Below are 24,240 nucleotides of genomic sequence, written 5' to 3'. Positions count from 1 at the left end.
CAGAGTGAGGTGAATTAATGAACAGTGAGCCCAGAGAATGGTGATCTGTCTAGTTGGAGGGCAGCAAGTAGGGGTTACCCTAGGGGGTCAATACAGGGTTTGATCCTGCTCAATGTCTTATGAAGGATCTGGATAACAAGACAGAATGTACCTTTAGCAAGTTTTCCTGATAACACAAAACTGGGAAGAGTGGCTGACACATCTGAGAATTTGCCACCCTCCAGAATGACCTCAACAGCCTGCAGAAATTGGCTGTCTGGAACCTTAGGAAATTCAGCATGAAGGATGAAGTCCTGCACCTGCAGAAGGGCAGCCTGCAACCCAGGTATCTGGAAAGCAGCAGGAAAGAACCTGGAAGTCCTGGTGGGCAGCAGGTGGACACAAACCAGCAATGTGCCCTCACAGCAACAAGCAGCAACAACCTCTTGGGCTGCATTAGAAGCCGGTCAAGGGAGGTGATCCTTTCTCTCCTCTCAGGATTGGTGAGGCTAGCTGGGGTACAGTGCCCAGAGCTGGACACATTGCATCACAACACACAGACATGGGTATTCTGGAGAGAGTCTAGCACAGGCCCCTGAAGATGAGGAAGGGACTGGAGGGTGCTGAGGCAGTGAAACAATTTTCCCAGAGAAGTTGTGCTAGTTCCACCCCTGGAAGTGTTCAAGACCAGGTAGTATGGGACTCTGAGCAACCTTGTCCAGTGGAAGGTGTTCCTGTCCACAGCAGCGCAGGTTGATACTGGGTGATGTTTAAGGTCCTTTCCAACTCAAAGCAGTCTATGATTCTGTGATCTCTTACCTGAAAAAAGTCTGGGGGAGCAGTGACTGCTTTGCCTGAAGATGATTTGTGGGGGTCTTACCAATGTCTATAAATAACTGAAGGGGGAGTGTAAAGAAGATGGAGCCAGGCTTTTTCCAGTGGTGCTCAGTGACAGCACCAGAGCCAATGGGCACACACTGAAACACAGGAGGTTCTCTCCAAACATCAGGAAACAGGGGTTTTTCACTATAAATGTGACGCAATGGTGGCACAAGTTGCCCAAGAAGTTGTGGAGTTTCCTTTCTTGGTGATATCAAAAGTTGTCTAAAGATGTTCCGGGGCAGCTGACTCTAGGTGGTCCCATTTGAGCCAGGGGCATTGGATAAGATGACCTCCAGAAAACCCTTCTGACCTGAGCCATTCTGTGAACTTTATCTACAAGAGGGACAGGAAGAGGGAAAGAAAAAAAAGCTAGTTTCTTTGCATTTAATATCAAAAGGATTATTTTTGTCACAATTTTGGGTGGTACAGCTAACATCTGTTTCCAGGAGATCAAAGGGGAGGGAAAAAATCAATGTTTTCTATTTCTTCCACAAAAGAGAGGCTTTGAATGCAAATTCTTGAGGCAGAAAATAGTTCTTAGTATAGCATATTTTTCTAAAAGTTTCTACATATTGGCAGAGTATAAAGAGGTGTTCTTGTATGACAGTAAAGGAAAAAAAATGTTTGGCATTACTTGAAAAGAGTAGTTATCTAAACATATGTCTAAAAACATGCCATGGAAGGCTCAAGATATTTCTGTGAACTTGCAAGTAAAGAAGAGGAAAAAAAAACTTGTTCTCTGAACAAAAATGAATCTTTCTTCTTCTTTTATCTCTTTATCCAAGTGAAAAGAGAATCTTATTATTTTCCAATAGTAGTGTGGCTTCCCCCAGTATGGCAATTAACTATTCAGTTAAAGATTCCTTCAGCTATAACAACTAAAATGAACAAATCTCAATGGAAAGGAATAAAACTTTGAAAAACTGGTTTAGCTAATAGTGTTTTGCAGAGATAAACAAAACTCTACAACTTTTGTGAAAGTTGTAAATCTGGTATATTTATTACAGCACTGGACTGAGAAACAAATTATTCTATTTTTCTAACAGAAGGTTGTCACTGAGTGTTTATAGTTGTTCTTGATAAGCTAAAAAATCACCATAAATGCTGGTTAAAACTGAGCTTCCGAAGTCATTCTACAAGGTTTGTGGTTTTAGTTCAGACACGTTCTTTTGGCAGTTACTCACTTAAATATTGCAGAAGTTATTCTACTGTTACTTTCTCAAATAATTTTACAGTTTTATCATTTGCTTACAAATGACAAATAAAGTTGTAGACACTGTAAGGTTAAGGTCTTTCTCTTATTATAACCAGTAACTAATTTTGGCCAATGCAAGGTATCTGTCATCTCCTGTGCAAAGGAAGCTCCCTGATAATGGACACCCCTAGGTTGTATAGATAGTTGTTAATTTGAGTTTGAAACTTTTTGGTAGGATATTAATTTACCATGTAGCTCAGCATGCATTGCTTCTTTTTTCAAAGGTCACTTGGTCAAGACATTTGGTTTCCACAAAATAGGATGATTGATTTACACGCTCCAGTTGATAGACGCTCCACTTGTTACCACTGGTCTTGTTTGCTAGTGTCTAAAACTAGCAAAGGAAGTGTGGAGGGGCCAGGTTTCACAGGAAACTAGTGGAGGAAGTGTAGTGGGGCCAGGTTTCACAGGAAACATACACTCACGTTTTTTTTTCTAATACTCATCATTATATACCTTTATTTCTCAAATTTGAGGCAATTGTAGAACAAAAATGTTCTGTTGCATGAATGATTTATTTTACCAGAATTAAAGCAATTGAATATTTAGGAAAAGCTGTCCACGCAGAACTTTTTCACTTTCAGGTGCTGTATTGGTGTTTTGAATACTTTGGGAATTTTGACTGTCTTGTTATGTTTCTTATACTGTAGTCTCCCACTGTTATATTTTAACCACTGTTTTTATTTCAGTGTAAATTAAAAGAAGAACATAAGCATAACTTTGGTTATAACAGTATTCTGAACAGCCTGTTTACTTTGTGTCTGAAAACCTCTTGACTTAATTGCAGCCTTAATCAAGAAAAAGCCAAGGAGCACACATAATTATTTCTAAAAATGTATTATTTTTTTCTCTTAGAGGGCAAACCAGAGAAATTTTTGGTGGGTCTCTTGGAGCTTCCTTTTCGAATTGGAGTACCTTTTAGTATTCCTTTGGAATTGCAGGATGAATTTGGTCATGCAACACACTTGACAAATCGCATTAGACCAATTCTGGAAGCTAGGTAATTCAGCCATCTTTTTTTATTTGCCCTTTATTTATATGACAATAATATAATAATACTTTAGGGTTTATCTGAATGATATTCTGGGAATTTCTCACATAAATTAACTGATATTTTTCCTTTTATGTTCATAAGAATGTCTGAAAGTATCTTGTATATTAAAACACCGTGTTTGTTTTTAAACTGGTTCTCTTGTGTTTTCTATATATTTTTCTAGTGGATTAACACTGAAGCATGAAGACATACCTGTGGCAACAAAGTGCGTCATTAAGGGTGTTACTGCTAAAGGCTGTGTAAATAGTTGCCAGGGCAAGGTAGGCTAATAAATTTAAACTTTAAGTAAACTTTCTCTGTCTACTAAGAGATGGAGAAAATAATTTTTATGTGAAATAAATTGTTACGTTTGCTCTGCACTAATGACTACAGATATTTCTTGGGATATTTTTAAATTATTTCTTAGAGCTCTACTTGGAGCAATTTTTTATTTCCCATACCTGCACTCTTTTCACAGCTGATGGGACCTGGAGCTAGAAGGGCTGAGCAATGCATGGATGTGTGGTAGAGTGTACCCAGCACACCAAATCAGCTGTCTTAGTTTGAACTAGTGCTGAGATTGGTTTAAACCAAATCATTCTGGTGACTTTTGCACTGAAAGATGATAGGGAGCTAAAGAAAATGAAATCTTACATTCTTAGTTCAGATGATGAGTAATAGCAGCTAATATGCAGGGTGTCTGCTCAAGCTCCTTTAATTGTTTCCACTATTCTTGTTGCACTTACACAGTTATGCTTATCCACTTACACACTTACGTTATCTAAAGCCAACCTGTTACTGATGGATTCTCAGCACCTTGTCAAGCTTCTACTTTACTGTAAAATCCAAAATGTACATTCCATGTTAAAAAGATTTTTTTCATAAAACAGATCTTAATGCTTTTGATGAATATAGATTTAAATTTTTTAAAAATATTTTTTAAATTATTTATAAGGCATATTTAGACAGTATTTTAGCCAGGTCCCTCTCATTTAGTCTGATAGTCTAGTGTATTAATAACAAAGCTAGGAGATGAGATATCCCATTTTACTGTTGATATTGTTGCTTAGAAAATAGCAAATAATGTTGCTGGTGGAAAGATGTATGAACAGGAGAAAGAGCATATATACCTGCTTATTGAAAGTTAAAGGGTGTTCAGTGTAGTAAATTTTGTAGGCAGAGTTCATAATCTAAGGTGAAGGGCAAGAACAATGGCATAAAATGGAGTGGATTATGAGAAATAAAGTGTATAGGAGCAAATGTGCCAGACTTTAGCAAGAGATAAATTTGGTGAGGGGCAAGACCAAGAATCATTTAGGGAATTTGCAGTATAGAAATAATACTGTACAATAATAATTTAAAAAATTATTACTATTTTTCATTATCTGATTTTAATGTGAAAATTTGTTTTAGTGATGCAATTTACAGCAGTTATTTTCTTACATCCTTAATCAAAGATAGATGGACAGTGATAGCGATGCCTTGCTAAGGAATAACAAACACAGAACTTGCAGACCCTTATTTTAAGACTTTTTTTTTTAGCTGCTATATTTTTCCCCATTTAAACAGCCTCTAAGCAGGAAATGAAAAGTTATGACCACTGCTTTTTGTAGTTTCAGAATCATGTAGTTTAACATATAAATCCTGAATTGTACATCTCTGATTATAATAACATGGAAAAGAGGTGTCAGTACAGGAGAAAAACAAATCTTTATTTTTTGTAGCACTGTAAGACAATTTCTAGGGACTTCTGAAATTAACATATATACAAATTGACATGATTATGTGAAACTAATACATTTAAGGTTATTTAAGGTTAATAATTAACCTTTATTTTTTATTTAAGGTTAATAATTAAAATATTCTTTTCATTAGAACTTTAATCTGAAGATTACTCTTCCTGGTTTGAAAGAAGATACACAAGTCATTAAAATAAGATTGCAGCCTGGTAAGTATCCTTAAAATATTTAGTGAAATTCTGTTAAATTTTGTTCTGACACTATTAATGAAAGCTTCTCCCAAGAAAGTAAAATATTTAGTGAGGCATAAAAAAGGATTCAGGTGATGACTAGAAAGGAAATAAAGCCAAGAGCATCTCATTCTTGGCAGGAGTATCATTGTACTCACAGTACAATCTCACCTACTATTCAAGGGTCTGGAATATTGGTCTGCTTATTTGAGATACATTTTTGTCTTTTAATTACTTTAAATCTTTTTCTAATCTAGCACCACTGAACGAATGAATTTCTTATCTTCTTGTTTTTCTTTCGCATTAAGACTTTTAACCTGTACTAATCAGTATTGACCTGTTCTCCCTGCAGAAAATCTTTTATGAATGAATAAGTGGTCGTTCAGTTTCTTAACTGAGCAAAGGGGGATGCTTTGGCAATTGAATTTTGTCTGAAATTTTTATGTTACATGAATTTATCATAATGCAATACAGGAACATAGAGGTCTGTAAGGACACTGCCCTAACCAGAATTTTATGTTTTCTGGATGTCTTGATTCAGAGGAGTCCCTTACATGAGGTCTTGTTATCCCTTGTTACCTGGATTTTTCTGGATTTGGGATATAAAGTATAGTGTGAAAGTTAAGTTTTGGCCTCCCAGATTACCAAACTTCAGGCTTGACCATCTCATTTTGCATAGATACTGTCGTCTACTTTGTAAGACCAACAATGCACAGTTTAGTCCATAAACCCTTAACTCCTCAAAGGATAAAGATTATTGTAGAAAACAGTGACATGATCGGACTTGAGACAGACTGTGTTGTGTGTTGCTGTTATTTACCTTGGACTGTTATTTACCTTCATCCTTCATTTTGCTTTTGACAATATAGAGATGCTTCACTGCCTCTTTCTTCTCACTTGAGTTAAATCCTTGGCTTTGTAAGCTGGTTTTGAAGGAATAATAAAAGCAATTTCAGTCTCATTCTTCAACTAGTGAGTTTGTAATAGAAGATTTAATAAGTCATGCATAAAGGATGCTTCTGAAAAATTACCATCTTTGTTCTTTCAAAACCTATCTTTTAATAGTAATCTGTTACTTCCTTCTCTTTTGAAAAACTTATAAAATAATTATGTGTTCCAGGAGATAGACTTATCTGAATAGCTTCACTTTATTATCTAAGTAACGACAACAAAATTTTCTTTTGCATTTTTTTGCATGCAGATTGTAGCTGTGATAGCTTTGGCAATTAATTGGATATCTCAGCATTAATTTTTTTGTGTTTATCATGTCACAAGAAAGCTCAAAGTTGTTTTTTTTTAATGAATGTGGATCCATATACATGTAAACATGTAAACAAAATTATATAATGTGTTTACACCTTGTATATTCTGAATTTCATCGGTTTTTTTTAAGAGTTCTCTACTAAGTTCAAAAAGTTGGCACATAGTATGTGTTGAAGGACAGAAAGTGTAGAACTTTCCAGTGCAAACCAACATATATATATATATATACCTGAATTGTTTGAAATAGTTTGTTACCACAAATATCTTGGTAGCTTGGCTTTAAAATCTCTGAGTTAGCAAAAACTTAAATTTAGTGTCTCCCAAGTTATCCAGAATGTAACTATTGTTCTGCAATTGTGCATTTTTTACAGGCCCTCCTCGTCAATTGAAAGTAAAACCAGATTCAGAAATTCTAAAGATTGAAAATGGTACAGCTTTTCCCTTTCAGGTTGAAGTACTGGATGAATCAGGAAATATAACAGCACAGCCAGAGTTGATTGTTCATTGTAAGGTAAAGTTAATTTCATGGCCATAAGGATTTTTATTCTTGCTTTTTAAAGGGTTGGAAGAAGAATCTGTGTTGGAGTCTACATAGAATTTAATATCTTTAGCAATGCTTTCCAAGTTTCTACAGCTTGCTAGCCATAACTGTGGCTCTCTTACCTCTTATGTATTACGAGCCATTCAATAAGTTGTAGAATCTGTGGAACATGACCTTAGAAAAGGAAGAGAAAATTATGTGAGGATGTATAGGTTCAATTTTAAGACATTTTAGACCATATTTATCATATACAATGTTAAAATTTATTCAGAAAAATAACTGCAGAAAGCTTACTTCTGGTATTTATAAGTTGAAAATTCAAGTCTAGTGCCTAATAATAATATTAGAAATTATCATAAGCACCAATAGAAGCTCAGAAGGGAATGCGTATCTTGCTCTGACTTTAGGAGGTAAAAAACCTTCCCATTTTGGCCATCTTTTTAGCACTCAAGAAATGACTTGCCCAATTCTAGTGAAATTCAGCAAGGGTATATAGAAGTGTTTTCCCACTGCAAAATAGGCTGCATTCCATTTGCACTTTATATGGGTACATGCTCTTCCTGTAGAGTGGGTCTGCAGTGATATGATGAATGTGATGTTTAAATTCTTTTAATGTGTGATGTTTAGTAAATTGCTTCACAAGTTAATTGAATTTATTGCATAATGGCAGAAGAGTCTAATTATTGTGTGTTATTAAAGCAAATTAATAGATAGTATACTTTATTTCTATAACTTACTCCCTTCTCCCACACATCACTTATTACCTGAAGAAAAATACAGGTTCCAATTGTTTCCAATTGTCTTACAGTTGTTGGAAAACTGAAATATATTATTTTTTTCTGTAAAGAATAAAATAATATATTTGTACTTTGCAAATAGTAGTTTCTGAAATTATCATGGTAGTTCTGTAAAAGAAACTTGATGTTTAATTTTACATTTTCAATAGTTTTTAGGTGCTTCAGACCTTCCTGTGTATTCTGTGGACTGCAGTAATGGAGGAACAAACATTTTAACTGGTCCAGTTATACATGTACAGAATATCAAAAAAGACCAGATACTGAAAGCAAGGTTTGAAGTACTTGTAAGTATTGGTTGGACTGTTTGGATAAACAAAAGATTGAAAAGTTTATTGTACTGTCTTGCCAGCATTTTTTATGAACAAGCTTAGCTCCACCGAAGTTAGTGGTTTAGGTATCATAAACTTCATAATTAGGTGGCTATGCTTTTTTATCACTAGAAAATAATAAAAAGGCAAAGAGTTTTTTCCATTTTTTCTTGACTTCTCATTCTATTTGTTACATCCCTGATGTGTTTCAGAAATACGCATGTTTTCTGGGATTTTTCTTCCCCTTTTTAATTCCTGGATTGTTTTCACAAACTGCCCTCATTGCATAAACATTTTAGTGTAAGAATAGGTACAACAATCAATATTTTTTTGTAGCATTTCAGTTTCAAAGCTCATGAAGTATGAATTTTTTAAATGCTATTGAAAATTCTAGTTCTCTGGCAGTCAGGAGAGTCATGCTGATGGAGAAAATAAGACCCGTGTGTGTTTTACTCTGGAAAAATGTGTAAATAAATACTAGTATGGCAAGAGGAATTATATGAAATGATACTTAGGATTGTGCTTAAAATGTATTTTTTAAATTTTATAACCTACTGCTTCTGGAATAGAAAAAATCTAAATAGCTAGCATCAATTCTAATATCTGTTAAAAGTTGTAAGTATATTGGCGTATCTTTTGTATTTACTTTTGCCAAGTCAAGCTGATTTCATGTTGGACACCTGGTCATACCTGGTATTCTGAGTAGAGCCATAGGCTATTATGGTATTATGTGTATGCATATCTAAATTAATTATCTTAATTATATGTCTTTTTTTTTTTTTTTTTTTTTTACCCATGAATAGAATTGCAAAGATGTGCCACCAGTGGAAAAGATTATTAAACTTCTTCCTAGCAGTCATGTTGCAAGACTACAGGTCTTAAGTATGAATGGACAAAAAGCTCTTCAGATTAAACATCAGGATGAAATCAGTTGTGTTGCTGGCCAAGTCATGAATAAACTTATATTTCAAATGTATGATGAAGCAGAAAGGGAAATACCCATAACTGCAGCTGCTGCAGAAAAAATCAAGGCAAGTACTTTTGAGTAAACAGCAGCATAATATGGTGGAGGAACACAAAGCTGATAGCATTAAATCCATAAATGTCAGATTGCTACATAATATTCCTCAAAACTGTATTAATAAACATGGAAACTTAACTCTCCTTTTAATTATTTTGTTATCTTTTATTAATTAAATGTCAAGTAGTGCTTCAGGGTAATATTATGAAAAGCAGGTTAGTATTTCCAGTGCTTCTCCTAAATGCATTAAATAATTATCACAGAGGTATAAATCCTCAGATCCAGGACCTTCCCAACATTTAGAAACTTTAAATAGGCATGTTCTGCATGAAGGCTTGCTTGCCTATCTTATCCCTCTGTCTTATGTGTGCGCTTATGTGGAGTCCAAAACAAACATACAGATTCACCAAATATATGACACTTGTATCTTTTCTAACTCAAGTTCAGTGAGGGAAACCTAATGTATGTTTTGATCTGCTTGTGGTTTTTTTCAAGTAATTGACTGTATTTCAGCAGATAGCATTGGTTACTGCTGAGAAATGTCCAGGCTTTCCCTTGAAAGCTGCTATTGCCTGTATGTTACATCAACATATTTGGAATGGCTTTAAGATGCATTATGTAGCTAGTCATTTATAATTTAGCTTTTGATTAATTTATAAAATTTTAATTTTAGGTCAACTGGACACCTAAAATTGACAGAGAGCTGTTGATGCAGGGATTATTACCTGATGTAAAAGTACCAACTTCAGTAAAAGATGCACGTTACTGTCTAATTACTTACCTTGATGAGCACGTGTCTTTGGAAAGTGCATTCACAGTCAGGTTTGTTCATTTGGTATATTTCTTTATTAACCATGTTATTGGCATAGCATTGTAGATCTCATTACTTTGGAGTAAAACAAAAGTCTTTAGCTGAAATAATGAAAGTGGTTGGCAAATTAACAGGAGAATGTCAGCTTGGGAAATGGGAAGGGTTTATGTAAATTTATTACATGTGAGAACATTATCTATGTGAAAGACTCCATTGTGATTACTGACTTGCATCCAGCTCTGTAATCACTTATGTAAATATACATATACTGAAGAAGACTGTTGATTTTTTTTTTTTGTAAAGTTGAAGTAAACATTAGCTCACAGAATAAGGTGACTGGTGACAGAGGAGAAAGAAATATCCATATAAAGTTAATTCTTATCTGGTTTCTCAGTCAAAACTGACAGGCTGTAAATTGAACCTTAAAATTACCTGTTTATCACTCTTAGCGTGTTTAAGTCTTGTATCTTAAAAAGTTTATTAAGAGGAATCTGATTCTAAATTATTTCAGTGTATTTAATGTGATTTTAATAGGTTATAATTAATTAATTCACAGCACTCTGATGCTAGGGGTAGATTTGCAGCAATTAGTCATTTCACAGATCTGCAGTAGGAAAATAAAATACACTGCATGACAAAGCATTAAGATTCTTAAATATATTTATCATGCCTTCTATGATGTTATATTTACCATTATGAGAGAGATAACTCAATTTTCATGTACTCAGACCAGTTCCTGATGAACCCAAACACATTAAATGTAAACTAAAAGGCTCAAACACACTGCAGATGGGTGAAGAACTGCAGAGTGAAATCGGTAAGTTGTTTGCATATTCTTCATTTTCTTCTAAGATATATCTCTTTTTCTTGGCAGTTTGTTAAGACTGTTATATATACAGATGTCATCAAGAGTAAATTACTTTCAACTACTTTAATAAACAGGTTTACATTCTCATTCACAGAAAGATGTTCAGACTTCTGAATTGCCATTTTACACTTCTGGAGTTACTCCCTGATAAAATTTGCCTCTTACTTTGTACATCAGGACATTCATCACGCTTAATTCAAATAGTTCATAAATTTTTGTTTAGTTTATGTATTCTGAAATCTCAAAGGCTTAACAACATTCAGACTGTTGCTAAGGCATGAACTTAAGAGGAAGGCATGTTAGGGATCAGTCTTCTCATTCTTTGGTTTCTGTATGCAGTTGCCACATGACAATGAAAACTTAAAAAGTCTTTCAGTATTGGAACATTAAAAGCTTGGGTGTGAATGAAGAAAGCACATAGAACAAAAAGAGATAGGAAAAAAAAAAACTAGGTTGAAAAACGCTTTCAATTTTGAGATTTTTTTTTCCTTTTAATTTTTGGTAAGAAAATATCTTTGAATAAAAAGAATTGGGAAGCACAAATATGGGATATAACTAAATAGATACATTTGGTTTATACCCACAAGACTGGGGCTTCTTATCAATGTATATAAAAACCTGAAGAGAGTGTAAAAGGTTTGGAGTGGGGCTTTTCCTAGGTGTGTTCAGAGACTGTAAAGAGAGACAGTGGGCACCAAGTGAAACACAGGATGTTCCCCCCAAACTTCAGGAAACACTTTTTCAATGTGAGGCTGACTGAGCACTGGCACAGATTGCCCAGAATTTGTGGTGTCCCTCCTTAGAGATACTCAGAAGCTGCCTGCCTGCAACTGGCTCGAGGTTGCCCTACTTGAGCAGGGGTTTTGAACCAGGTGACATCCAGAAATACTCTCCAACCTCAGCCTGTGATGTAGTGATAGTTACTGAATTTTTTTCTATATTGTGTCTGTGTTGTGTATGTTTATTTTCCATATGTTGTATAATGTTTTGTTAAAGCAGCTGCTGAGGTGATCATCCTAATAATCATTTTAATCATCATCATCTTTTTTAACAGATGTAATGATTACAGATCAGTTTGGAAATCAGGTTCAGACAATGACATCTGCATGTGTAAATTCCCTAGGAGTTTCTGGGCCTGGACTTGATAAGTCAAATTTGAAAATAACTTGGCAGGTATTTATAAGATGTCATATAGTTTACTCCTTTGTGGCATTTGTGTGGTAATTGTCTTAATTCTGTTACACAGAACTAAACCAAAAATGTGGAAGGGTATTCAAATTACATGCTAGTTGGTTGCTGAAAGCATTAAAATTGTATGATCCTGTTCTAAGGAGCACAGCTGCATCTGTTAAAAACCTTATCACTGCTGCAGCTGTAAAATGTGGAGGCCAGTTCACTCTGTGCTTGAGTCAGGGTTGCTTTGTTTCTAGGTCATTGTTCTGTTTGTTTTCTTCTATCTTGCTTTTAGTCTTCTGTTTTTTTTTATGTTGGTACAGTTGATTTTAAGATGTTTTGAAAAACCTTGTAGAATGGACTGGTATCTATAACTTTTAAAATTCACTGGATATAACCTGAAAAACAAGTTTCTGAGAAATTCTTGAGTTTGAAATGTGTCACTTCTTACTCATGAAGTTCATTAAAATTTAAGAGAAGGAATAGAACTTGTAGTTTAATTTTTAGTCCACTGTCTCACAGTAAAAATACCAAACAGTATTTATAGCATTAATGCTATATTAAAAAAATACTAGTAAGTTTTACTTTGCTTTATATGTTCTTGATAAAATTTTCTTTGTTTCTCAATAGGAAAGTACTCAGACAATGAAAGTAAAAGGTATTCAATACAAACCCTGTTTACTTGGAAGCAAAGAATTGTGCTTTGCTTGGCGTGAGTTTTCTGACTTTATCAGAGTGAATTTAGTAGCAGGATCCCCAGCTAAATTGCAGCTTGTGGATTGGCCAGAGTTAGAAAAGGTAAGTTGAACAATTTTGCTTTAAAAAAAACAACATGGTCCCTAGTCATGTATTTTAATTCCATTTTTCATGCAATAGCTAGCTCCATTAGGCTTTTAAAAGTAAAATTATTTTGGAGTAATCTAACTCATATGTGTATGTTTACAACCAAAAGTACTGCAGACTTTATTCTGCCCCATTTGCCTTTCTACAGATAGTGTAACTTTTCTCTGGTGCAGTAATTTTACTGTGGGCTGGATCCTGACATCCATCTTTCACTGCTGTTTTCCAAAAATACAATCCTTAGTGGTAGTAATGGCTGGCAGCTCATCTCTCTGTCTTTGCTGGGGTTTTTTGATGTTCAGGATGTAGGATGGCAATCCCAGATTTACTTCAGTTTATAAGTGTTTACTGTCAGAAAGTAAACACTTGTACTTCATTGTCTCTAAGACTTAATGGAAATGGCTGGAGATTTTTGATGCTGTGCATCTATTTGCCTTAGGTTTTTAAAATTATTTTTCAGTGTTTACTTTGGCTATTCAAAGAACAATGCTTAACTTCTTGCAGAAATCAGAATAGAAAATTGAAAGCAGAAAAAAGAAAATTGTCTGAATAGAGGGCAGGAATCAAGATTGGTGTTTTGTGAAAATGGAGAAGGAGGTTACTGAAGAAAATTAAACAGAAGGTTCAGGAAGTTGCATAACTATTTTTTTTCTCTAGGCAGCTGTTCAACTATATCAGAAAATAAAATTTTTACACCATAGCTCTTCCTACAACAAGAACATTGATAAGGCCCTTCAGAATGAGTAACCCATGCCATTTAATTCAAGTAGTGCATTTTATTCTAAAAACAGAATATAAACAAACTCTAGAAATACATTCCTACATACCATTCAATCATGGCCTAGCTGTTCTGGGAGACAAATAGTATGGGAAAGGTGGACACTGTTGCTCTGGGGATTCCTAAACTGCTGTTAATGTCCAAGATATGTACAATTGATTATCATCATTTGAGTATCGTGTATTTGTGTCTGTTCCAGCCTGTGGCAGTGATAAATGGTAGAGAATTGCAGAGGCCCCTTATTGTTCAGTTGTGTGATCAGTGGGGAAATCCAACTCCTGAACCTAATGTCAAAATCAACCTTACAAAGAGTAGCAACTTAAAGGTAAGCATTGGCCTTATTAGGTAAACTTTGTTTAACACAAGTTTTGTTGTCATGTCTATGGTATGTTAATTTTCAGGACATTTTTGGAAATGTAATAAAATACTGTAAGATCACAAAAGAATAACTAATCTTGTATAAGAACTGTGACAACAAATATCATAAACTGGTCCCAGGACAAAACCCACAAATATAACAAAATTTGGATAGGACAGGATCTGAGTAAAATTCAAATACATTCCAGATATTTTACAGAACCTTTTTTCCAAATTTTGCATGCACATCAGACCACCACATCCCCCATGTTATCAGAGGTAATTTACTGAATTATAGTAATGACAATGGTGCAGTCTCAACTAGCAACCAAATAATTTTTATCCTGTGGTTCTTTGATTTTGATTCCTGAATGTATGACTTACTGGTCTGTAGGTAAAGCTGGTCAGCAGATTTGGGCCCTACTTGATTATCCTGTGAAAAGCAGGATAAATGAGACTAAAACAATGAGGATGCAAATCTAGCCCAGATATAAGTGGTTACTGTCTGTTCCATAAGTGAGGTATGAGTATCAGATGGTTTTCACTTTAGTCTATACAAAGGAAGGACTTTGACAGAATACTCCATTCATTAAAAATTTATTCTTGTGTTTGAACAAAAAAGGAAAGTCAAGCTGTCAAACATTCCTACTTGTCAGTACAGAGACTGTTATATTGAATATATATATTATCAACACAGGATATATTCATCCACCTCTGGACATAACATTTTTTCATTCAGGACAGGTCCTGTTCCCTTTTTGTTCCTGCTTGCCGTGCATTTGCGTTCCTCAGTTTTCTCAGAATAAACAACAGCTGAGAACCTTCTTTTGCTTGCTCCTCCAAAGCTGTGCCACAACCTTAGCTTTTGCCCAATTTAACTATGCTATTATTACTTCTTTTAATTGGCTATTTTGGAGTAGATTTCTTGATATCCTGAACCTTTTTTTCTGTCTTTTTTTACTCTCTTGCCATAGAAGCCCGCCTTGCAGTTTGGAGATTTTTTTTCTTTGCACCATCTACTGTTTTTATGGTGTCAGCTGAAGTTCACTGTGGGTTCTAGTTATTTTGTTCCTGAGAGAAGACACAACCTTGGCAGTAGCACTGTGTGATAGTGCTGCCTGGTCAAAGAGACGTTGAGGCAGCATGCTGTGTCTTCACAGATTTTTTGCCTTCTTCTGGGGAGCACCAGCAGCATGTCTTAGAGTCCACATGTTCTTTAGCTGAGTGGGATGTGTCCAGGAGAAAGTGCTCTGGAAGCCAAGGTTGAACATTGTTATAAAAGTGTTTATTACAGCATGCTCTGCCTTGGCATTTCCAATAGGTGGTATGCACAGTCTCTCAAAAGAAATGAGAAGATTTTGGGAATGGAAATTCTCAAATAAGATGTTCTCTATATTTCAGATTCCATCCTCTAAGTCTCCAAAGCCTGATACTATGCAGTTGTAGCATGTGTTCCCTGTACTCCTTTATCTTACAGATCCAAAACTGAGTAAGAACTGGAGGAACACTGTAACAAGCACTAAATTGTTTGTAGAAAGTTTTTGGATCTGAAAATACACTCAGATTAACATCTGCTGTGGATGATACGATAGCATCAGTAGCAGTTTAAGAAATAACATTTTTAAAATATTTGAATATATTAATGAAGAAAGTGTCCTAGTTCAGATGAAGTGATTGCTTTTAAAATCTGGTAGAGAATTTGAACCCTCTTCCTTAATATTGTCCTAATAACAGTATATCTTTCCCTAACTTATAGTACAAATTTTAGCTACAGCTCAAATTAACAGACATACACAGTCAAATGAGATAAACATTCTGTCCTAAGACTATTTCTGTGTTGTTGAAAGATTTTATTTTTTTTTTGACAGCTTGTTCCTTCAAACCAGCAGCATAAAACAGATGACACTGGTAGGGCTAACCTGGGAGTTTTTAGTATTCACGCACCTAGGTAAGTAGTGAAAACCGAATGGATTTCATAAAGTACTACTAAGTATTAATCTAGAACTAAGATTTACTATCCATATGCAGGTGGATGGCCAGATAGTAAGTTACAAAAATCTAAGTGCTTAACTAAATAAAATTCAGTAGCTGCTTCTTTTGATCTATTGAGAAGCTGCTGCTGTAATTTTCTGAATCTTGTTTTATTGTGCTAGACATTGTTTTAAAGGATTGGGTAGAGTGTCCTAAGGAATTTTAAATAGATGTATTTCATTTTTCCTATTTGTAATTCAACTGCTCAAGTCTAATTTCCAGCAGATATGTGTACTGTGGTTCCTGCTTCTTCATCTTATGCTTCTTCATGCTCACTTCATGTATAGCTTCCCTTACACACTTAGGTCCCATATGGCTTTTCAGTTCATCATTTCTGTATCTTCCTCATAGTCACAGTTCTGCAACCCACTCCCTGTATCCCTGAGGTTTTGGAGCAAGACTGGGTTGACTTTAGGTTATTTGAAACTAGCAATAAGTGCTTGTTCTTTGCATTTAAATATGGAGGATTTGACTCATAGTACTCTTGCATTTGGAAATCTAAAACAGCATTGTTTTAAATGCTGTTGATGGTGTTCAGTGTATTTATGATGTCTGTGACTTGGTAGAAGGATGATGAATATTAGATATCAATTTACTACTGGAGGTTAGAAACAGGTGTGACATCATACTATTTATAGCATAATCAAAACTTCCTGGGAAGTACAACCTCTGTGCAGTTAAATACTATATTCCCAGTTGTATTTTTTAAAAGACTGGGAATTTTTGAAAAAACTTTTAAAAATTAAACTTTTAAAAATTAACCTTAAACTTAAAAATTTAAGTTTTTAATACTGTGAAGAAAATTAGTTATTTGATAGCATTGAAGACATTATATACTTTCAGTGTACTTTGTTGTATATGAATGGTACTTGGATTCACTCTTTGGAAATTTATCAAAGTGGAATGCTTCTCACCATTTTAACTGCTTTTTGCTTTACTGTCTGCTGCTTGAGGCTATAGTTGCTAGTGTCTTACAGGCAATGAAATGTGATTAAGATAATGAAATATTAACACAAAATTAACAAGTTAATATCTTAAGAATAACTTGTGACTATACTTACCTGACATTGAATTAACAGTTCCTTTTTTTTCTTCTCTTTACTACTACATTACTAGATATTGTTTAGCATGCTTTCATGTACATTATTCAGACTTTAAGCCAGTTGAAAGTTGCCTTTTCAGAAGAGATTTTACATCCATTTTTATGATTTCTCTATATTGCAGGGGAGAGCACATTTTACAGATTAAAGCCTCATACAACAAGGCCATATTAGATTGTCTTGTAATCACAGTAAATGTCCTGCCTGATCCTGAGAAACCTATCTGCCTGAATGTTAAATATGACAAAAGTCCTTCTTTTCCAGCAGGAGGTACTTTTCCTGGTAAGTATATGACTTTTTGGTGGAAATCAATCACTCAAGAGCTTTGAAAACTGTGGAAAATTATTTTGGGGGTTTGCCTACTGTATTGTTTTGTTTTGTTTTTCTGGTCTGTTTTCTCAGTTCTTTGTAACAGCTGTGTCTGAGGTGTAACACTTGGACAGAAGAGATATGTAGGTCATCTTTGGAAAGCATTTCAAAAGACCTCTTATTTATTTGTTCCAAAATGCTCCTTTTATCCATCTATAAACGATAAAACTAAGAATCTCTTTTCTGTCTTACTAAAATATGATCTGAGCTTGTTCATGTATGTTTTCCCGCATCTCTTTCTCTGGAATAGTAGCAAAGGAAGTAGCTATGAAATTCTAGGTCAGCTGTGAGCCAAGACAAACCAAAAGCAATCAACAGGAGGACAACACAAAATATTCTTTTCTCCTGCTGTATTCTCTCACAAAAGAGCTTGTTTCTTGGCTGTCATAACTTGATCAGCCAACATTTTTATGACAAGAGGTTTTTGGTTTTTTAAAATACTCCATACAATGTTATGACCTTGATTAAATTCATGAGGTATTTCAGTTTTTCCTGGAGGAATCATAAAATGACAGAGTGGTTTGGGTTGGAAAGGACCTGTAAAATTATCTACCTCCAACCTCCCTGCCAAACAGACATTTTTCAAATGTAGTGTGTAGTGTAAACCAGGTTTTTAGTTAAGAAAGAGAATTAAACAGCTTCCTCAGGACAATATATATAGTATATATGACATTAAATTATTTCATAATAAATTCTGTATTGACTGCTTCATATTATTAAATAAATAAAATATCATCCTAATTATTTGATTTACTGTTGATTTCAGGCATACCTGAGGGCAGGCACTCTAATCTCGGCGGGGGGTCATGCCTGAACTTTTCATGCTCATCAAATCATAGTCCTTCCTTAAAGTGCAAAATCCAGTCCTGCACAAACACTGCAAGTTCATTTACGTGCATCAAACCCATTTGCTTTGTTCACATTTTGAACTAGAAGAAGGGTAGCTTTATTCCAGTTTGGATTCCATTTCCTTCAGATCACTGCACTTTCTATGGGGCCTACAAGAAAAGTGAAATTTTTCATACTGGGTTATAAAATGGCAGGTAGTTTGACTGCAAAACTAGCCACCAGAGTGAAATGTCTTTCTATAGCTGACTTCTAACAGCTACAACTGTGTGATCCTAGTCTGTAAGCAATAAAGTACTTGTGAAGGAAGAGGGGGATTTGGATTTCTTGTCCTTGAAGGAAGGAATCACCTGCTCAACTGCTACTGGTATGCATTCCTGAGAGCAAGAAGCAGCCTGGTGTGCTGTTTTGATAAGAATGATAATTTGAGAAAGGCAGACTTGAAATTTTAGGATTTTTTTTTAAAGCTGTCATAAAGTAGGTGTTTGGTTTTTCCTAAGGATTGTTACCTGGTCTAGGAGAGAAGGTTTTTCATACCTGATTTGAAATCCTTAGTGGTTTTGGCTCTTTTTGAAATGCTTGTTTTGTAAGGTTTTTTTCCTCTTAAGTATGAGGGAGACACAGAAATAATGAAGTTTGAGCTGCTTAATTCTGAATAAAAATAATCTTCAAAACATGTTTTTCATCCTACAGATTTTATGGTTAGTGTTCTTTCTGAAGATGACACCATTATTAAAAATATTAATCCAGCACGGATTTCTATGAAAATGTGGGAAGCACAGAGCAGCCGGGTTAGGACACCAGTTGATGTAAGTCATCAAAATGCATTTTCAAAATGACTATGGACATGCCAGCATAGGACAAACATAGTAGAACTTGTCTTTCATTTGACTTAGATCTGCATCCTGTTCTAGATTTTAAGTAACAAATATTACAGATCAACCCTACGTGTTTATCAGTGTTTGTCCTGTTACAAGTTGTCAGATTGATCATCTGTACTACAGTAATGACAAAAATGTTGCTGTTCTGCAGAAGCTAACTCATAGCAGGGAGGGTATTAGAAGTAGCCACATTGAATTTTGCAAAGAAAAGACTGTGAGAATTAAGAACATGAAATTAGTGTCTAAAGTACAGGCAGTCTCATTGGTTCACTGTGGGCTAATCAGTACTGCAAATCATTTAGGCTTGGTAGCATATTGCAAGTTAAGTACTTTCAGTACATTGCATTAAATTTTTTGCATTTTTACAGGTTACGACGTTTAGCTGTAGTAAGGTGAAGGATGACAAGGAAGATGGGTTCTTTTACTTCAGGTATAACAGCATTTATTCTGTAAATACTCATGGAACTTACTATACAAAATGCATAGTTTGAAGTAGAAGAGTTTTATGTTTTGATAATAATAGTCCGTCACAGAATTAGTATGATACAGAAGAAGTGAAAGATACTAGCAAGATGTATTGAGATGAAGATTGAATTCTTTCCTAGATACTTTTGACATTTGTATAATCTGAGAGTGGAGAAGAAAGGAGTCTAAGATAATAGAATACATTTTGAGATACGCTAGCAATGAGGGAGCTAAATGATCAGCTTGTAACTTAGATGGTAACTTTAATTCTTTTCAATATTTCTTTAACTACTGTAGAATTGCAGGCTGGACTAAGAAGATTTAACTCTTTTTTGCTACCTTCTCTAGCTGTGCATCAATCCTGAGCAATGGTCTTGGTCCTGTTAGTAATCATTCCTTGGGCTATTTATTCAGAAATAGTGTCTCCAATGAAAGGTGGCAGAACCAGAGCTCATCATAAGCTGGTACCTAACTGCCACATTCTTTCTACATCTATTTCTAGTAGACAATCTATGGGATTAGCTAAGTAGTTATGGTACTGGCTATTGATTTAACCTTTTGCCTCCTGGGAGTGGGCTTTTCTTCTCATAGGTGCCTGTAGTTCACTAGTTGTCCACAAAGGTCCAGAAATAAAACTCCCAGCCTTATTGAAAAGTTTGAAAGGAGAGTAGACACTGCCCATTAGCAGCCCTTGTAGGAAATTACATTTTACATATTGCTGCCAGTGTCTGTGGCATCACTGTCTATGAAGTGACTTTATTTCAAGTTTCCTGTTCTTGGCACACTCTCAGATAGTTTTCATCTGTTTATTGCCAGTCAGTAACACAGATGCCGTTACGCAGTCTGAAACAACTTCCATAGCAATCATGTATTTCTTCTTTTTCTAAAGCCTGTGTCTGTCCAGCCATGAGATCCTTAGCTGATTATTTACTAATTAGTGTTTTAATGTATCCTGACAAGGCAGGTGCTACTGTCAGTCTTAAGCTAAATAAAATGCAGACAAGAATTGTCACTTTGTTTGTGAAATCTAAAAAAGGAAAAGTCATGGTCTGTTGTAGAAATATTAAAGCTTTGGGATTTCATATTTTCCAAGCTAAGTGTTCCAGGGAATCTTACATATGACTACTTCCCAAACAAAATCAGAAGAAATAAGTTACTTAATGTTGACAAAACAGTTAAACTGCTGTATGTTGAGTGCAAGAATCATTAATCAATTTAAGAATGCCACATGTCATGTTTGGAGAAATACCTGCATCTTGGCTGTTTGCAGCTCTTCAAAAGTTTGTAAGCACTTTTAAGTCACTGGTATCCCTTGCTGAATACTGAAAAGTCCTCTGGATGCCATGTGGCCTTCCTTGCTGGGTGAAATTATAGCAGCAGAACCTCAGGTGTCTGGGCTTTTCTTCATGTTTTGGTGGTAGGGGTTCTTTGCCAGTGGTCTACACTCTGGAATGCTGTCAGTTAGAAGGAAAACTCTGTTTCTCTTTCACTATACTCAGCCTTGACCAGTGATCCCAATTACACAACTTTGTACAATCTGACTGAGGAGGGAATTATATACTCTGATTTTATGAAAATTTTATTAAATTTGGAGAGAAATGGTTGTTGTTCCAAATCTAGACATGTCTATGTTTTGTTCTGGTAGCTGTATGAAAATTCTGAATAGGAAATTAAATGGTGTAGACTTGCAGATTTCTGAATAGGGCCATGACAAACATCCTGTCGTCTAGAAAAGACAAACTCTTGGAGGAGACTTCCCTCATTCAAACTTCCAAAAGCCTTACTCTAATTCTCAAGGATGTTTGATGGCCTTCTTTCTGAAGGAGGAGTATTATGCCTTAGTAGGGCTTTCTGACTAGATTGGAGGACAACTCAGAGTTTGAATTTTTTGTGTACTTACATACTTGTGACTATAATATTGTCTCATGTTTGCTTGGGTTTTATTTTTGGTTTTTTTTAGGGATAAAGTGGTTCCAGAGAGGGTGGGCACTTACATGATCCAGTTTACCTTTGCAATGGATAAGACAAATATGCTCAACAGTGAACAGGTTTGTATCTATAATTAATTGCAAGTAGCCAAGAACATGTAATGCAGAATCATCTGGGTGAAGTGTTAGGATACTTTGTAGGTTCAGAGTGGAAATACTTCCACTCACAACTTTTGAAAAAAAATTATATTTTTATTTTTGATAGTTACTGATTTCAAACTGTTGATTATCAAAATATGTTTTCATTAACTTCTATAACCAAAAGTAACCAAAAATTTGACAGTATAACAGAAGTGCATAATTTGCAACCTAGCAGAACTGCTTTATGGTTGTGCTAATTTATTCCAAGTCTGTCCACAAATTTCACATACATTTGTTTTAGTGGTTTTTGAGCAACCCAGGTGTGCAGGTGATTTGTAGTTAATTATATCAGTCTTTATTTTATTTTGTTTTGTTTCATTTTTCCTTCTTTTTCTGCTAGATTATAATTGAAGTTGTACCTAATGACCCTGTACGCTTGTTACCTGATTCTTTACCAGCTACTCCAGCAGTTTCCAATGTTCGAGCTCAAACCAGCCGTACACTGGTCAAGGATTTATACCTCCATGTAATGGTAACTATACTTCCATATAAAATCATAATTAATGAAATGTAGAAGACTGCTGAAACTATGTTGAATTTTGCTGTAAGGCATTGCTACTGTTTCTTTGCAGATTCACTTCATTAAAAAAGATGTTAATCAGTGATTTTTCAGCATATAACAGGTCCGTCTTCTTAGATTTACATACCGATGACCAAAACTGAAATGTTTTGCCCTTGCTGTCAGGTATCTCAATTGAGAGATCCATGTTTTGTTGCTGCACAAAAAAATTGTTTCAAGAATAGATTCTAGTGGGAAAACGCTTATGTGTACAGCAGATGTTTCCCTCCATGATTTTTATTCTCTTAGAAATCTTATATTACCAAAAATAAGGTTTCTTGAACATCAGGTGTTCACAGGGATAAAAGGAAATCACTTACCAGCTACCACAATAGCAAAGCAGACTCAGCTTGTGCAAAAGTAATTTAATTTCATTTCCAGTTAAAAAAGATTTATGTAATAAGAAACGAAGACCAAAAATCTAAAGCAGCACCTACTGCCCCACCCTTCCTAGGCTCAGCTTTGTTCCAGATTCCTGTACTCTTCCCCAAGCAGTGCAGGGGGATGGAGAATGGGGGCCACAGTCAACCTGTAACAGCTCCTCAGCTCCTTCCTGCCAGTGCTTTTTCTTCAGTTTCCCTGTTCTAGTGCAGGTCCCTTCGTGGGCCACAGTCCTTCATGAACTGCCCCACTGTGAGCCCTTGCCACAGGCTGCAGTCCAGGAGTTGTCAGCCTGGTTTAGCGTAGGGTCCTCCATGGGCTTCCATGCAGGTCTCTGCTCCACCATCCTCCATCATTGGCTACAGGGAAGTACTTGCTCCAGTGTAGTTTCCCTGTGAGCTGCAGAGGTCTCTGCTCCTCCTGCTGTTCCTTCTCTCACTCTCTGCTGTTTTCTCTTTTTTTTCCCCATTCTCACCTGCCTATGCATTTCTGCCCATTCTTAAGTATAAAGAAACACCATTTTGGCTCAGTGCACAGTTGGAGCACTGGCCATGTGCAGCCTCTCCTCACAAAGGCTGCCTCTGCAGAGACTGCTAGCACCTTGCCATATAAAACCAGGGCAGTGCAGGAATGGATTATTTAGTTCAGTCCCAAACTAACTTTAATTTCTTTTTTACTCACAGGATGAATACAACAACCACACTGGACTTGATCTAGTTGGCAAAATAATAGCAAAAATTAAAAGCCCCAATGAAGATTTTGAGATCCCGCAGTTTCAGGGGAAAGTCAATACAGTAGAGTTTCCATTGGAGAATGGGTCAGCTGAAATTGTAAGTGACTGAAATACACAGCTCCATGAACACTGTGTATAATGAGGCTATTTTTCCTGCAGTTTGAAAGTTATCTTACATCTCATTGTGTTCTGTGGAGATTTAGTTTATATTGTAGGTTTCCCTTAGAAATAAGTAGATAAATTATTTCTTCCGTATTTGGTTGCTGATTTTCAGAAAATCTAAAGGACATTCTTTAAAAAGTTTATCCTTTCCAAGTGAGACAAGAGTACAAGTACTTTCAGTTAGGGACCAGGACATTCAGGAAAATCCAGGAAAAATATTTTCTTCATTTGAATTTCACATGTGAATAACACTTAACCAGTTTGTAGTTAAACCATTAATATTACCATTAGTTTACATTTTTATTTATAGTACTCTCAGGCTGTTATATCTTAAGATCATTTAGACTGACTTCTTCATATATTTCTAATTAAATTTTGCTAGGCTCTCTTTACTTTTTTGTCTAAGTAGTGGGCATATATATACTTTGTGGAAAGGCATCCTACCCTCATTTGAAAAAGATAAAGCTGCCATTTTTCTTTATGCTTTGTTTCACTCATTAGCACATCTGGCTGTTAGAAATGCTTTCCTTATTTTGGTTTGAAACTCTGACATCATACATACTCTGAAAGTACCGCATATTGTAGTCACATCACTGCAGGCACTTTTTCTTCAACAAATACAGATTGAATTTTTAAAACCTGTAAGTTCCATCTTTCACAGTTGCTATAAAATACGATACAAAGACACAGTGTAAAATGTGCTCCTGCC

General features: G+C 35.3%; 1 protein-coding gene across 1 annotated transcript in view; it reads left to right on the top strand.

The window, feature by feature from the left end:
• The window catches only part of SMCHD1 (structural maintenance of chromosomes flexible hinge domain containing 1), a 69,050-nt gene that overhangs the window by 31,263 nt on the left and 13,547 nt on the right, over nucleotides 1-24,240 (top strand). The window contains exons 20-37 of the mRNA XM_059470077.1: nucleotides 2,972-3,116; nucleotides 3,334-3,430; nucleotides 5,025-5,097; nucleotides 6,753-6,892; nucleotides 7,869-8,003; nucleotides 8,831-9,058; nucleotides 9,722-9,870; nucleotides 10,588-10,676; nucleotides 11,782-11,900; nucleotides 12,531-12,698; nucleotides 13,718-13,843; nucleotides 15,744-15,823; nucleotides 17,131-17,288; nucleotides 18,915-19,030; nucleotides 19,471-19,532; nucleotides 21,528-21,615; nucleotides 22,037-22,168; nucleotides 23,320-23,466. Coding sequence (XP_059326060.1) covers nucleotides 2,972-3,116; nucleotides 3,334-3,430; nucleotides 5,025-5,097; nucleotides 6,753-6,892; nucleotides 7,869-8,003; nucleotides 8,831-9,058; nucleotides 9,722-9,870; nucleotides 10,588-10,676; nucleotides 11,782-11,900; nucleotides 12,531-12,698; nucleotides 13,718-13,843; nucleotides 15,744-15,823; nucleotides 17,131-17,288; nucleotides 18,915-19,030; nucleotides 19,471-19,532; nucleotides 21,528-21,615; nucleotides 22,037-22,168; nucleotides 23,320-23,466 — 2,252 coding nt within the window. The remainder of the gene's footprint in view (nucleotides 1-2,971; nucleotides 3,117-3,333; nucleotides 3,431-5,024; nucleotides 5,098-6,752; nucleotides 6,893-7,868; nucleotides 8,004-8,830; nucleotides 9,059-9,721; nucleotides 9,871-10,587; nucleotides 10,677-11,781; nucleotides 11,901-12,530; nucleotides 12,699-13,717; nucleotides 13,844-15,743; nucleotides 15,824-17,130; nucleotides 17,289-18,914; nucleotides 19,031-19,470; nucleotides 19,533-21,527; nucleotides 21,616-22,036; nucleotides 22,169-23,319; nucleotides 23,467-24,240) is intronic.

This window comes from Ammospiza nelsoni, chromosome 1 (genome assembly GCF_027579445.1).
Source record: "Ammospiza nelsoni isolate bAmmNel1 chromosome 1, bAmmNel1.pri, whole genome shotgun sequence".
NCBI lineage: Eukaryota > Metazoa > Chordata > Aves > Passeriformes > Passerellidae > Ammospiza > Ammospiza nelsoni.
This window is presented reverse-complemented; position numbering and strand designations above follow the sequence as displayed.